Raw genomic sequence first — 15,297 nt, 5'->3', positions numbered from 1 at the left:
CACTGGGTCCACCCAATGTGATCATCTCAACCAAAGTCTCTACAGTACCATCATGGCTGTCACTACTACAGTACTATGCTATGCTACAGTGGCTACAGTCTGCCACCCCAGGTCCCTGCACACAGAGACTATTTTTCCTCATTTGTCTTCAGATAGTAAGAGGCTAGTAACACTAAGCTTTGCTGGACTCATTGTGTTCTGCAACTGTCTTATTGCAAAAGAGACTTGTAAGTTTGGGAGCTTTCACCTGAAACTGATTACTAATTCTGAAAGAAAGGCAAAGATTAAACAGGAGAATCAGGTCCAACCAGTTTTATTTTTATTTGAAGGAAAAAAAAGCCTTTACCAGTATAATTAATGTGTTTATTTGCTTGTTGCCAAATGCAACTGCCCAAACTGAGAGCTGAAACTCCGGGTGGAAGCGGGAGCCGCAGATGGGAGACGTGACGTATTTATGACCTAAAGAAAGATGGTGGATAATATAAAGGGAAGGTGAGGATGACAAATTACATATACATTACACTGAGTGCGTTACATAGTTACCATGACATATTCTTCATAGGAAGGACTAGGACATATAAGCCCTTTCAGAAGATGCAGTTTCTTCACCCACAGATTACAGTCTGGTAAAAGAGGACTGACAGAGCTTTGCTTGTACAGACGGTGAGGAGAGTAGTACTAATAAAGGAGGAGAGTAGTACAGTTGATAAGGAGGAGGAGAGTAGGACAGATGGCATGGAGAGCTGTACAGATGAGGAGGAGGAGTGTAGTACAGATGAGGAGGAGGAGTGTAGTACAGATGAGGAGGAGGAGTGTAGTACAGATGAGGAGGAGGAGTGTAGTACAGATGAGGAGGAGGAGTGTAGTACAGATGAGGAGGAGGAGTGTAGCACAGATGAGGAGGAGGAGTGTAGCACAGATGAGGATGAGGAGTGTAGCACAGATGAGGAGGAGGAGTGTAGCACAGATGATGAGGAGGAGTGTAGCACAGATGATGAGGAGGAGTGTAGCACAGATGAGGAGGAGGAGTGTAGCACAGATGAGGAGGAGGAGTGTAGTACAGATGAGGAGGAGGAGTGTAGTACAGATGATGATGAGGAGTGTAGTACAGATGATGATGAGGAGTGTAGTACAGATGATGATGAGGAGTGTAGTACAGATGATGATGAGGAGTGTAGTACAGATGATGATGAGGAGTGTAGTACAGATGAGGAGGAGGAGTGTAGTACAGATGAGGAGGAGGAGTGTAGTACAGATGAGGAGGAGGAGGAGTGTAGTACAGATGAGGAGGAGGAGGAGTGTAGTACAGATGAGGAGGAGGAGGAGTGTAGTACAGATGAGGAGGAGGAGTGTAGTACAGATGATGAGGAGGAGTGTAGTACAGATGATGAGGAGGAGTGTAGTACAGATAAGGAGGAGAGTGGCACTGTTGTTGAGAGTGCATCGGAAAAGGAGCGGAGGAGATTTTTGGGAATTAAGGACTTCTAGTGATAACCTGTCACCATAGTCAGTAGAGCTTGACTGATGTGTAAATGAACATGGCTATTCACAATTCATGTGTGTGGGGGATCTCCTAGTGACAGAATGTTATGTACAAATACAATGGACATTGTGCGCATTACTGAGCTTTACTAACTGGACTTGTTATAATCCCATTTATTTTTGTGTTCTGGTGAGTTGTCAGGACATTTCCTTGGAGTTCTCTGTGGCTGTAGTGATTTCATTTGGTTCTATCTGCATCTTCGGCACCATGTGTTCCATGTTACAGCCATGTTAGGTCTGTTTTTATCTAAGACAAATATTTTAAGGGAACCTGCCACATTAATAATACAGGTGGCATGTGAAAGAGTGTGGGGAGCTGAGCAGATTGTTATATTGTTGTTATGTGTACAGATTGAGAATAACTTACAGCTCTGTACTTAAGTCCAGTGGTAATTCTACTCAGTGACTGACAGCTGTTTCTGTATGCGCACTTATGTTCAACCGCCCACTGGAGTCCTAAGTGTCAAGATTAAAAAAAAAAAAAAAAAAAGTCAAGTTTATATTGTATTATTGTAAAAAAAATTCTATATAACTTGTTACACATTTCCTTAAATTTCTGTGCTTAGTCCAGTGGGTGGTCCTACACGATGACTGACAGTCTTCTCTATATGAATACTCCGGACTCCTAAGCATAGAGACTACTTTATTTACAGAGACTAGATAAGAGCCTGTTCTGCTCTTCCTGCTCTATAAAATGATGACTGCAGACGGGCTGCATTTTCAACCTGACAGGCTCCCTTTAAAATGGATTCATAGTGAAGACTTTACCCAGTTCTTATGCTGGATGCTAGAAGCTCATCATGGCATGTTACTAGAGGAACATAAAGAAGGAGTCTGCTGATTAATACCACCACTATCAGCTAAAACCACAGGTTTTATGCCAAGGACTGTGAATACTCAGCAACCCATTGAGCCTAGTCATTACAGGTCACCTGACATTCAGATAGGTGTCCCATATCAGCTGGACACAACTCCCCCCATCTTATGTGCAGTGGCTACTTTTTAGGGGATATCCAGAACAGACAGGCCTTATATATCCTTCTTGTATTATCCCCCCCCCCCTTTCTAAAATCTCTGGTTACTCCTCCATCTTGTCAGTTTTATATTTGATGGGATTTCACTGGTAGAATCCTGCCTATAAGCCAGCTTATCTCATTTGGGATTACATGTTACATCCAGTTACCACAGAGAATTCTGACCTTTAGTGAGAAATGATTATTTATGTTCTCACACGGCAAACAAACTGTATGTATCCTTGGGTTTTATCATTTACTATGATTTTAGCAGTCAGAGCAGCGTGTGCCCGTACCCGCTCAGATAGGAGCTCTGATGTCATAGTGACATTACATGGCAATAATAATTATACACACAGTATATGTAACAACCAAAACACCAGACCAATGACAGAGAAGCATGTATAATACCGCACCCCCTTCCCAGAAACTCTACCCCTGTGACAATGAACTTGGAAGAGTTCCTATTTGTGTTATAGCCGGGCCCGGACGTATCTATCCATTTACATATTTATAGACAACAATGAAGTTACAATTAGCGTTGAGCCTAAGGCCACATAGGAGAGGTGAAGTGACAAATCCAGGTTAGGCTACACGGTGTCCTCATTCAGGGCACAGTGCTGTCACTACAGAAGGACAGGGAGACGCTGTCACACAAGATGAGACACAGCCATTCAAGGTCTTATGCTGTATTTTTCACTGAAATGCAAAGATGCACGTTTTTTTTTCGGGTCTTCAATTTAGCATTGGAGAATTTTATAATTTAGTAATTAAAATCTCTGATAGGCTTTAGAAATTGCAGCTAATTGAATTTAATGGGAAGATGATTTTCAATTTTATTTGATTATAGGGACCCCTGGCATTGGCATTTATGGGAAAAAAATGGAGAACGCACTGTGTGGGCTGGGATGGCAGAATTGAATTGGGGGTAATCTGATTTTCTCATCATGGCTTTCACTATAATTTTCCTATAATTTTCCATTAGATATCTAGTTTACAAATACTCACTAAGAAGCCTAGAGAAAGAAGGCTGCCAGCTAACAGGATTATAGAGACGGAGAGGCCAGTGTGCCAACAGCGCTTATGTAAACACACTGCCACGCCTTAGTACACAAAGCAAGCGAACATACATGCACTAACTGGTACACACTACACCCATGTAGTATAAGAGGATTCACACAGCGCACAATAACATCATTGAGAGCACAGCAGGCCTCCGATAAAAGAAGCTCCACCACATCCCCTATATCTCTCTGTATTAAGACTCTTAACCAGGAGACAATTAAGAATGGAAGAAATCTCCTGATGAGTGAATTTTCCTTTTTAATTAAATAATGTGATATGTTTCCATGTGATCTGTAACCATTGTTCCATACACCAGGCACCTTACGGTCTACAGCAGGGATGGGGAACCCTCCAACTACAATTCCCATCATGCTTGGAGAGATGAAGTTAAAGCTTCGGCTGTCCAGGCATGATGGGAGTTGTAGTCTTGCAGCAGCTGGAGAGCTGAAGGTTCCTACAGGAAACTGGAGTGGTGCAAATTATTGGAACTTGGTAGAAAACTCCAGGACTATTGTGATGTGAACGCTGGGGCTGATCATGTAAAAAGTAAGATTTATAGTAAGTGGGTGAAGTGTAAGGTGTCTGGGCTCCCCCTATAGTGAATGACATCATCAGATACTTCTCTGCCACATAGCTGAGGTTACATTGCCTAATATCAGTAGCCATAATAGTCTATGGAAACAGACAACAATCAGACACTGACCAATCACAGTTCATTTTGAGAAACGAAAACTAAGCTGTGATTGGCCGCTATTAGTGTTGAGCGAGCATGCTCAGCCTAACGTGGTCCTCAATCGAGCATCAGGGTGCTTAACTTAGCTTGGTGCTTGGATGCTCGGGTAAACACGGCCATACACCTTTAATAAGTGATGACCAAACGATCGTTCATCTGTCAGTAATAACTTCTGCAAAAACATATATTTTTTCGTATTCCATCCATTGAAGGAATGATTAAATGAAATATACAAAAATTAAAACAATAAAATGGGCTAACCAGGCACCTCTGCTCTACCGAGCAGGGGGCATCTGGTAAATGTTCGAATCCCCCAATGAGGTGCATTACTCAAGTCGAGCACTAAAACATTTTAACACTAGTCGCTATCTAGAGATCCCCCTTTGCGCTCTTGTAGACCATGACTGAAGACTGACATTTTCACATAGTACTTTGTATAGGAATTACTCCAGCTCCTTGTCATTATCAGCACAGGCTTCAGCTGTGGCCTAGAAGACTGTGAATAGTATATGGACCGATAACAGTCCAGATGTCCTTTGGGGTAGCTTCATAATTTTGCCCAAAAATGTTCCCCTTTAAGCTGGCACCTGCTAATTTTTGATGGTCCAAACAAAGATAGTGATGGAAAATGGTAATATTAGGACATCATGTTGGCTCTTACAGCTAATATTTTGGCAGCAAAACGAAGGTAAAACCGTCCTCTGAATGAAGGGAGTGACACAGCCAATGCTCTATTTATGGTCTATGGGGCTTCTAAACATTAGTGAGCTCAGCATTAAGCAATACTTATAAGCCCCATAAAGAATGAATAGTACACAGGGCCCTAAGTGGTGCACTTCATTCATTTGGGGGCACTAGTTTCTTGCATTCTCTGATTTGATGAGGGTCCCAGCAGTTAGAGCCCAAACTAACAGGCTAGGTATCTCTTACTCTGTGGACATGGGATACCTTTCTGAAATGAGAATACCCCTTTAAGTGCACTGCGAATGCCTAATAATGTAAGCCAAATTCTGTCAATTTTTCGTTGGAGGTCAAACAAGTTGAGAGTCTGGAGGCCCCTATACACATCAAATGGTTGCTAGTTACAGCGGATATGAATCTAATGTATGTGGCCAGGTTTACATGGTGACTTGGACTGATGTTTTACTAAATGTTAGGCCTCCTTCATATGACTGGAAATGTTTTGCAGACTAAAAAAAAATGAAGGTCCAAAGTTGAATTTTTTTTGTGTGTGAAAAAAAAGTGTGCTTAAATAAAAACTGAATGCTTGGAATGATGTCACAATCCTCCCCCCCCCCCCCCCCCCACACACGCACACACACACCACAAATGCCCAGGGTTTGCCAGGGTTAACAATCCACAAATACAGACTGCATACGGATTACCACGTCCTATTTCTATGTGGACAGGAAAAGTACTTTCTCATAGTGTGCTTTAGAGAGGAGGGTGGAGATTCCCTTTCAGGAAGATGCAAGTTATAAAAGAGGCCTTGTCTTTGATCACAACATACAGTCTGGTACAATGTAGGTGCAGTATCCCTGTACAGTACGAATAATGTAGTTACAATTAAGGCAGGTGCACATGAAGCATTAAAGGGGTTATCCAGCACTACAAAAACATGGCCATTTTTGCCCTGCTCTTGTCTCCAGTTCCGGTGTGGTTAGCAATTAAGCTCCATTTACTTCAATGGAACGGAGTTTAAACCCCACTCAATCTGGAGACAAGACTGGAGCAAAAATGGCCATGTTCTTGTAGCACTGGATAACCCCTTTAAGGGTGCCTTTACACAGAAAGATTTATCTGACAGATTTTTTTTTTTAAGCCAAAGCCAGGAATGGATTTGGAAAGAGGAGAAATCTCCATCTTTCCTTTATGACCTGTTTATAGTCTGTTCTTGGCTTTGGCTTCAAAATCTCTCTGTGTAAAGGCACCCTTAAATAAAAAGTCACTCAAAGGGCAACATACAGTTACAGTAGCCCAGAAGAGACCATCGTAGATTGAAGGCCTGGGGCCATCCCAGGTCAGGAGACAGCCGTATGGTGTAAATATTCCAAATAAATTGTTTTAATAAATTCCTGTGTGTGTTTGCAGGCTCACCATGGTGTCAGGTGTGTACATAGGTGGCGTTATCTTTGCATTAAGTATATAGAACATATCCGTTTCTACACTACTGATGAAACATCATTGGTAGGAGTACAGTAACTTTGTTGTTTTTTTTTTTATAATGGTTTTTCTTTTTTGACTTGAGGACCCTGGAAACACACTGGATCATAGGGTATCCTGCTGCTGTGACCCCCCAAAATATTCAGCTATAAACTGTGGGAGAACTAGACGGTGTGTAGTTGTACAGTAGAAAGAAAGCATGCCATGCTATCCAATGGAGGTCATTGGTCTGTAATGCCTTCTGTAGCCGCTGTCTACACTAGCAGATAGGTGGCGCTCAAACATTAGACACATGAAATGCCCCAGTAAGACTATTTATGGATGGGTTTTATCGAGATAATCCCTTTACAGTGGTGGTTTTACCAAAACTATTTACAGCATATCTATAGGGTATGTTACCGATATCTAATGGCGGTTTCCGTAAATCCGGTAGAATAAAATGGAAAGTGCCAATGTCAGCTGTTTCTGACCTATCTGTAGCTACAACTGGACTTGGATTGGAAAACAGAGTAGGCAAAACCCCTGATCTTCAAATAGGAGCAGGTTTTAGAGGCTTCAAGAACGTATTCTGCATCTCACAAATAGTTTCCCCTTTAAATAAAACTTTCAGAAACACACATATGACATAGGCCATGCACACGCAAACTGAAAGAGGCTAAAAAAGTTGTGAATAGTCCAGACGGTTCCTTCTTCAGGAAACATACAGTAAACCTATGACTGAAGGAGACTTCTTCATTGTCCTGCTCCTCTACAGACAGCTTGATATATGTGCACATAGACTTCAATGACTGATAAGTAATGATCGGCCTCTAATGTCATAATACAGGATGTTGTGGTCTTAGTTATAACCCTGTGTGAAAACGGAAATAAAGACGGTAACATTACAGTATAGTCAGACCTGGGAGCGACTTTGTCTACACATGGAGCTCAGGGAACTCTTGGCCGCAGCACTCCAGGGTGGGGAATACATTCATAGGAACACAGGGACTGACATTTGCATAATGTTTTCAGTCTCCCCCTAAGTTGCTGTGGACAGCAAAGATTAAACACAGTTTATCCCCATGTATTTATTTGACAAAGTGCTCGGGGGATAGATTATTATAATGTAATCTCTTACTTAGTGAGATTTTTCTCCACAGTTTGCGGGAAAGTATCTGCACCTGGATTTTATGCGTATTACAGACATTTGGAATTTATTAATGTCTCAGTAGAGCCGTAGACGTGGAAATGACTTCATTTTGCCATCTTTTTTAATTGTTGCTTTTTATCAAGCCCGCTTTACATTATAGGGAAGACATTTGTAATATTCTTAATGATAGTGTTTCCTCTTTTTGTTTGTGTTTTCCATTGGGGTTGAGAGTTTGTGTCTTCGTCTTTATTCTGTGCGGGTGTGTGTGTGATGGGTCAGTACAGCTCCCGTGGTGCTGGGACAGTGGGAGACGCTGGGACAGTGGTAATGAGTGTGTCCTGTGTGTTTGGGAATGTCTTGTGCCGCCTCCGCTGTCAGGGACTCCATGCTCTGGGAACAAGCCTGTGTAGCAGGAAGGACAGCCCCTGAGAGAGCGACACACTGATAGGGCAGCCCGAGTCTCTGTGACTGGGCTTGTGTGTGTGTGTGTGTTTTTTTTTTTTTTTTTTCTCCTTGCAAACTCCATGCTGGGAGCTCATTCACTTCACATCTACCTCTGAGGCAGCGCTGTTCAGAGAGAAGCATATACACACACACACAGGGAAAGGGGCAGGGACGCTCTCTGATCTTTCACCTGCCCTCTAACCAGTTGGTAAGGCCAGGAGGAGGCGTTGCCGTTTCTGCTGTGCCAATCCTAGCTTGCCCGCCTGCTCCACTGACAGAGCTCCCACAGACACTCACAGTGACATCAGTCAAACAACTTGTGATCCGGGAAGCAAATCAGCCTCAATTAGATACTAATTAAGTATTATGAAAGTTGATTATTTAAGTGAATTCAGCTTTGGATTCTCTGACTATGGTGAGTACCTGGCACTTGCTTGTCTCTTTTGCTCTTCCTATGTATTAGAAGTTTTAATAAACAAGCTTTTGGGTGTTATATTGCATTGTGTTTCTTCCTGACTCAGGGGTGTCGTTTCACTTTGACTACAGCTATTGTTTGTCTATAGTTTCTGTTTAGCTTCATATAGTAAAGCGTACAGTCCCCCCCCCCCCCCCCCCACCTTCTACCTTGAATCATATGGGCACCGCTGCCTCAGAAACTTTTCTGCCTGTCACAGAGGGCACTGCAGTTACATGGGGATAGGATGCTGACACTCACAGGGCTGTACCCTCAGTTTCGGTTACTCTTCTCATCAGCGATGGTACTATATTGGTTCAGGGGCGGTGATCTCAGTACTGTTCTGTCTGTGTGAACTTGGTGAAATGGAAGGGCCAAGTAGCTGCTAATATTATAGAGAATATTGTGGTGGTGGTGACTTCTGTGAGGTTCTGGATGGCAGCAGCGCTGGCTGCAGTAGCGACGGTGCCAGGCTATCTGCTTGTTGTTGTATTCCAGCTTCTGGTACTTCAGGTTTATCTGTAAAAGTCTGTGTAACCTGAAAGGAATGCTATTAATTTGGGACAAGGCAGTGGCTGCTGTGAGGAGTGATCATTATTGTAATTTAATATTTTATATTTGGGAGGAACCCTGTTTGCTTGTGTCGTGTTCAGGGACTCAGGTGGAGGTAGCACTGGGGGAGGAAGCAGGAGAGGGGGCAAGCAGTCAGTCGCTGGCAGTTGAACCTTGCAGGCATTGTCTGCACAGACGGTTACAGCAGCACATGTGCTCAGGGGTTTCCGTGGTGACTGATCACACCCAAGAGATCACGGTTTCAGCATTAAAACAAAAAAAAAAAACGGTGTCTACGACTCTGAACATCATCCCATATCACAAGCCCGAGAGCCTTACTTTCTTGGCTCTACTTTTCTCTGTGATGGAGAACTCTGTTAGAGCAGCATACTCCTATAAAGCCTGCTATTGTTAAAGAAACGTATAATTTCACATTGGCTTAGGCAGCGCTATCACTGAACTTTCATGTATCGTGCATTATTTATTCATGTGGCAGTGTGCTCAGTGCTGCACAAATGACTTAAGTGGCCGTGAGTGATGGATATGTTCAGTGTCAAAGACACAGACCCCCGAGCTGCTGCTGGCATCATCTGTGCAACATGTGTCTCTCCAGTTGTCGGACTACAACTCTCACTGTACATGCCACTTATGGATTGGGTGACAAGTGCAGACTATGTAGCCGCACTATTTGATGGGTGGACCCGACACTTATTTCACATATAAGTTACATTAACGCCATAATCTCAGTACAATTGTTGTGTGACATTTTCCACAATAAGATCATCACTATTAATGTTACTGGGGATAAGTGTTCTGATACTGTATATCTAAAAGTAAAAAAAAAAAATAATAATAATAATTTTATATATATATATACGCGCTATTTAAAGGCAGGTGTAAATTGTAGCATTGCTGTGTCTCTGTGAGATAACTGATGGTATTGGTGTGGTGCTGGCTTTTCCCCTGTGGTGTGTACAGACAAGGATGAAGGTTGTGCTGTTCTGGGCCTCGGTCCACACATGTCCCTTATCATCTCATTTTCCTGCAGTTCACACAACACGTTCGGTGCATCGCTGTCAGCAGTAAAAGATGCCACTGTCGTCCCTAACTCACCAGGCCCCAAGATGACAGCAAATTTACATTTTTTAATTAAACGAGTGCTGAGATATTTTTTTCCTTGTGCTTTACGAGAGGGCTGGGTTATGCAAATTAAATGGTTGTGTACCAAAGATTAGAAGAGTTGGAAAATAAATTTTGTGAACACTGTCATGAAAAAGAGGGGAAAAAAGTGACTGCTTTGCATTAGCCTCTTTTAGCCTGATTTCCCCAGAGACTGGGAGGAGTTTGGGAGAGAAATTTACGTTATGGTGTCAATAGTCAGTGACATCATATGGATGTGTACAACATGGCGGTACACACTATATATATATATATGTATATATACACACACACATGTGTGTTTCTACACCTTATAAGACACATACTATAAGTATAAGGATTATAAAGTGGAATCATCTGTGGATAAAAATCATACATTTTATCCCCAGAAGATTTTTACCTTATAATGATTTGTCTGTTCAGTGTAATAGGACAGGAATTGGCTGTATATGAACAATACAGCATCAGGCATGTAGTGGCACATCTTCATCTATTGCTGAATATGGTTTTACATGGCGATACCTGCTTTGCTGAAATACTCCTCTCTATATTACATATATATAGTCATTCAGAGCTCACAAGGCTTCATATGTCCCGGAAAGAAGAGGGGCAGTAACTTTGCCAACTTGTGTTTAGGGCCTAGCAGTGATATCAGCCGTGACAATGCAGAGCAGACTGATAACCTGATATTTATTATTATTATAGCTCAGAAAACTCTGTGTAACCAGGTCTTTTGAAATGGCAACAAGTGATAAGCCTGAAATGTAAAAGATGACTTCTTGGTTTGCTAGATACTTGATGCATTACAGGTCATTGTATCACTGCTGAGAAGCCTACAGATTTCTGACAGATTTTGGACAGATTTTGGAAACCAAAGCCAGGAATGGATTTGAAAAGAGGAGAAATCTCAACCTTTCCTTTATGAGCTGTTCCCTATTTATAGTCTGTTCCTGGCTTTGGCTTCAAAAATCTGTCAGATAAATCTGTGTAAATGCACCATTAGGGGGGTAGTGCTCTGACCCCCAGGTTAACAGCCACAACTTTCTAGTGTTTGTGTCCTTGTGTTTCCCTCAGAGGATGTAGTGACTTGTGATGGAAAAGCAGATTATAATACGTTGTCCTAACAAATGTCAGCTCAGGTTCCTCCTCCTGTTTACAGGTTGTCAGGGCCTGGGGCTGGAATTAACTGCATACAAGGCTCTGGCTCTATTACAGAGGGGAGCAGGGGTAGTAGCTTCAGGTGGTTGTGAGGAGATTTGGAGTTACCTTAGGTACAGGGTTTGTTTATTTATCACCAACAGTTTTCTGCACAGCACACCCAGAGAGCAGGGAAATCTATAGAAAATCTACCTATATAGCTCACCCAGAGAAGCCTTTATCTTTAGCTGCCTTTCATACACAGAAAAACAAAGCGCAACAAGTAAAAGCTGAAACAACTTATTCTACTCAAAAAAGAAATAATCTACAGAACTGAAAATAAGAGCATAAAACACTGAGAGGGGCACAAAGCAATAATCCAGTGTCTTAAAAATAAAAAAAAGTGCAGACTTTCAGCAGTAAAGCAGTGTGACTAGCAGCCCGGGCGGGCCGCACATCTGCTGACTAGTAAATGGTGGATTGCCTTTTTCTCACGTATTTATCATTGGGGCAGAGAAGTCCAGTTCTCATAAAACATTTTCATGTTTATCATAATCTGTTTTTCCCACTGCCAGAAGCTCTTCATTTGAAAGCTTTTAGGAAGTAGAAAATGAAAACTTGACAAGGAAAGTAATTGCGAGATTGTTGGCCTGAATTGCCTTACTCTCTATAGAAGGGAATGTGGCGCCCCCTATGACTGTCCGGAATACAGATTATAAATTTGAAATGAAAACCCTATAAAAAGCAGCGACCATTCTCTCTGCTCCTATAATAGGGATCTCATGGTTCCCAGGTAACATTTATGGGATGAAACCCTTATTAAATATACATTGAAAACTCTGTGTAATATTGGTGAACTATTACATCTGTTCAACTCCAGGAAACCCACAGTTCACCAGCGTATAACATAAAAAATAAGTGCCATAAACCTGTGGTTTTCATAGTATTAAATATTAATAAATAGTTCTAATGAAATAGGAAGCAAAATGAACATAAGAATATATTTCCTTGTGTATCCACTTAAAGTGGTCAATTAGGTATGAATAAAGCCGGGCATCTGTACAAAAATCTCATTACGGGGGAACAAAAAAAAAAAATGGTATTTTTTTTTTCCCCAATTGTTTTTTGAGGCTCAGATTCTACAGAAGCAAGAACAGATGATACAAGGTGTAGAAGCTGGGGACATATCCAGGAGGAAAACTAAGAGATTCTCGTTCAGGATAGTTATAGGAATAACTAATCTAAATGCAAAATGACCAATAATGAGTGGCAGCCATACACCTCCGGTACTCTCCCAGACTATGAGAAGAATACGTTTTCCTGCATTGATAGCTGTACTTGCCATTGAGGAGCCATTAAGGTTATCGGGCCTGTTCCTGGAGTGGTGTAGGAGCATACTCTGTCTATTACTTAGGGAAGGGCAGCAGGAGCCATCTTATGGAATAATGACTGCAAGGAACCAGCTGTCAGTTCGAGCTTCTGGGGAGGGGGAACAGGCTGACTTTGTTGTGTGAGTTGAATTAAAAAAAAAAAAAAAAAAGTGTGACACTTGATCAGTGCTGGAGAGCTGGGGGACACCTGTTAGCTGAGTTAAGTGAGTAGGGTGCTTGTTAGACCATGAAGGAGGGGCTCGTGTAGGATCTGCCTGAAGCTTCTAACTAACAAGCTGGAGGTCACCAAGAATATTGTGTGCTAAACCCCATAAGACACGGGATAGCCAGATATCTCTAGCCTGTTGCCAACGGGGTGCCTCCATGATGGGGAGAGCACCACACCACCCTGATAAATAACCCCTTAAGTCCCACTCGGTTGCGAGTATTGGAACATAGACAATTTTTCATTGCCCCAACTAGCCAGAATCCTACCCCACACTGACGAGGGGCAAAAACCCCGAAATGGCTGTCTGTGGGTGGAAGCCTGCCTTTGCAAGCCCTTGTCATGATCGCAATACTCGCACCTTGAGTTAGACATTGACAAAAGGGGCCACCCTGTTGTTTCCCTGTCTATGTTCCAATACTCGCAACCGAGTGGGACTTAAGGGGTTATTTATCAGGGTGGTGTGGTGCTCTCCCCATCATGGAGGCACCCCGTTGGCAACAGGCTAGAGATATCTGGCTATCCCGTGTTTTGAGACTCGTAACTGAGGCTCCACGGACTCTTGTTTTGCATATTTAAATTTTTGGGGGCATCAGTGGAGACTCTTGATTGAGTACTTCATTGGAATTTTTTTCGCTGTTCTCCTTGAGTTCAGTGATTACTGTGTTTTGTTGGTTAAACCCCATAAGGTAACGCTGCTTATAAATGGAAGATCAGCCACGTCTGTGCTCATAGTTCATTCAAGGTTGTATGAGATATTTTTGTGTTTTCTCGAGTATGAAGCAGATACGATGGGTTATTTATTTATTTATTTTTTTGTATGGTTTACCCACATGGGCCTTTTCTATCACTCATACCAAGATGACAACAGGTCAGTTTACTACAAACATGGTGACTAAAGAAACCTCCTTGTCTATTCCCCACCCAATCTGGTACAGATGATCCCGCTACTCTTTGTTTACAGTCTGCCAGCGATGACCAGCCTATATGTGACAGCCAATCAGCGGCCTTAGTAATCGCATACCATACTACCGGCATTGCCATAGGTAGTGACAGGTAGTCACATGCAGCCATAGTTCATCATTGCTGGCAGACTATAAATAAAGTCTAGTGGAATTATCTGCGCTAGATCGGTGGAGGATTCCAGAGGTTTGAAGGTTTTTGTTTTTTTATAATATTTGCAACTTCTTTTTTTATACGTAGTATAATTTTCTTTGAGTAAATGTTAAATGAAACAAATTGAGAATGACCTGGTAGATAGCTATAGATGCATATAGATGCTATATAAGAGGGTGATAAGGGCCGGCAGGACGTGCCGATCCTCTCCACCAATGTGGAGGACGCAGGTTTATTGTCCACAGGTGCAGAGGGCTGCACTCCTGGGTGCTCTGAGCCTCCGCGATGTCAGCACTCTTCCCCGCACACATTTCTACTTGAAGTAAATTTGTTTTGCAAGGGCAACCTGTTTAATCATTCTATTCTCTAGTGACTCTGTATTCGTTTGGTTTCCGTGGTTACGGGACCATTAACTAGGAGCGAGCAATAAGGCAGCAGAGTCAAACAGGTAATAAAAAAATTAAGGCCATTTTGGGTCTAGAGAGGACATAGCGAGAACTATGACAGGGCACACAGCAAAGCAATGATCACAACCAGGCAAAATGCCTTGGTGGGTTTTGTGCCTCCATTCTTGCTGCAGTCCCTTCCTCCTATGTGTACCCTGAGGAATATCACAAGGACATGCCATCACTTTATGATCTGTTAGAGTCTGATCTATGGGACCCCGGCTGCTCCTGAAGAAGAAAAAAATTGCTATAGTACTGATGCCCCATTGCTCTATTTATGCGCACAGTGACACTGACCACTTTTTTTATTCCCATTCAAGTGACTGGGTCCAGCCAAAATTTCCTGCACAGCTGCATGGTCGGGACCACCACTTTGTAGAGAAATAATCTATAATAAGTAGCATTTTCATGTTGATTATAAATGGTTGTACTGTAATTCTTGTCAACAGATTTTGTTTAACCGACCTGACTATTAGGGCCAGTTCACACTGAGTAAACACGGTGTAATTCCGCGGCCAAACTCTCGGCCGCGCTCAGTGTGCTGCTTTGAGTGAATGAGAGGGCGAGAGCTTGTCCGCAAATCGTTCGCATTGAATAGGACATCATCCGGTCTTTTGCAATAAATACGAACGCAATAGCGAATAAATAGCAAAGAAAAACGATCACAATTACGATAATAAGTAACGATTATCGTTCCATGGAAATGAGTGAACGTTTTCAGGTCTTTCGCAATAGCGGTCGTTTGAGAT

At 42.3% G+C, this 15,297-nt stretch overlaps 1 protein-coding gene across 10 annotated transcripts in view; it reads left to right on the top strand.

Moving 5' to 3' along the window:
- CASZ1 (castor zinc finger 1) overlaps positions 1-15,297 on the top strand; it is a 423,312-nt gene that overhangs the window by 373,299 nt on the left and 34,716 nt on the right. For 3 of the 10 annotated variants that reach the window (XM_069948102.1, XM_069948103.1, XM_069948100.1), the window contains exon 1: positions 8,191-8,504. The exons of 5 other annotated variants lie outside the window; for them this stretch is intronic. In XM_069948102.1, coding sequence (XP_069804203.1) covers positions 8,456-8,504 — 49 coding nt within the window. In that variant the 5' untranslated portion in view covers positions 8,191-8,455. Of the gene's footprint in view, positions 1-8,190; positions 8,505-15,297 lie in introns of those variants that run through there. 2 more of the 10 variants (XM_069948112.1, XM_069948111.1) reach the window with 1 other exon arrangement.

Source organism: Dendropsophus ebraccatus, chromosome 12, assembly GCF_027789765.1.
Source record: "Dendropsophus ebraccatus isolate aDenEbr1 chromosome 12, aDenEbr1.pat, whole genome shotgun sequence".
In the NCBI taxonomy this organism is placed as follows: Eukaryota; Metazoa; Chordata; class Amphibia; order Anura; family Hylidae; genus Dendropsophus; species Dendropsophus ebraccatus.
This window is presented reverse-complemented; position numbering and strand designations above follow the sequence as displayed.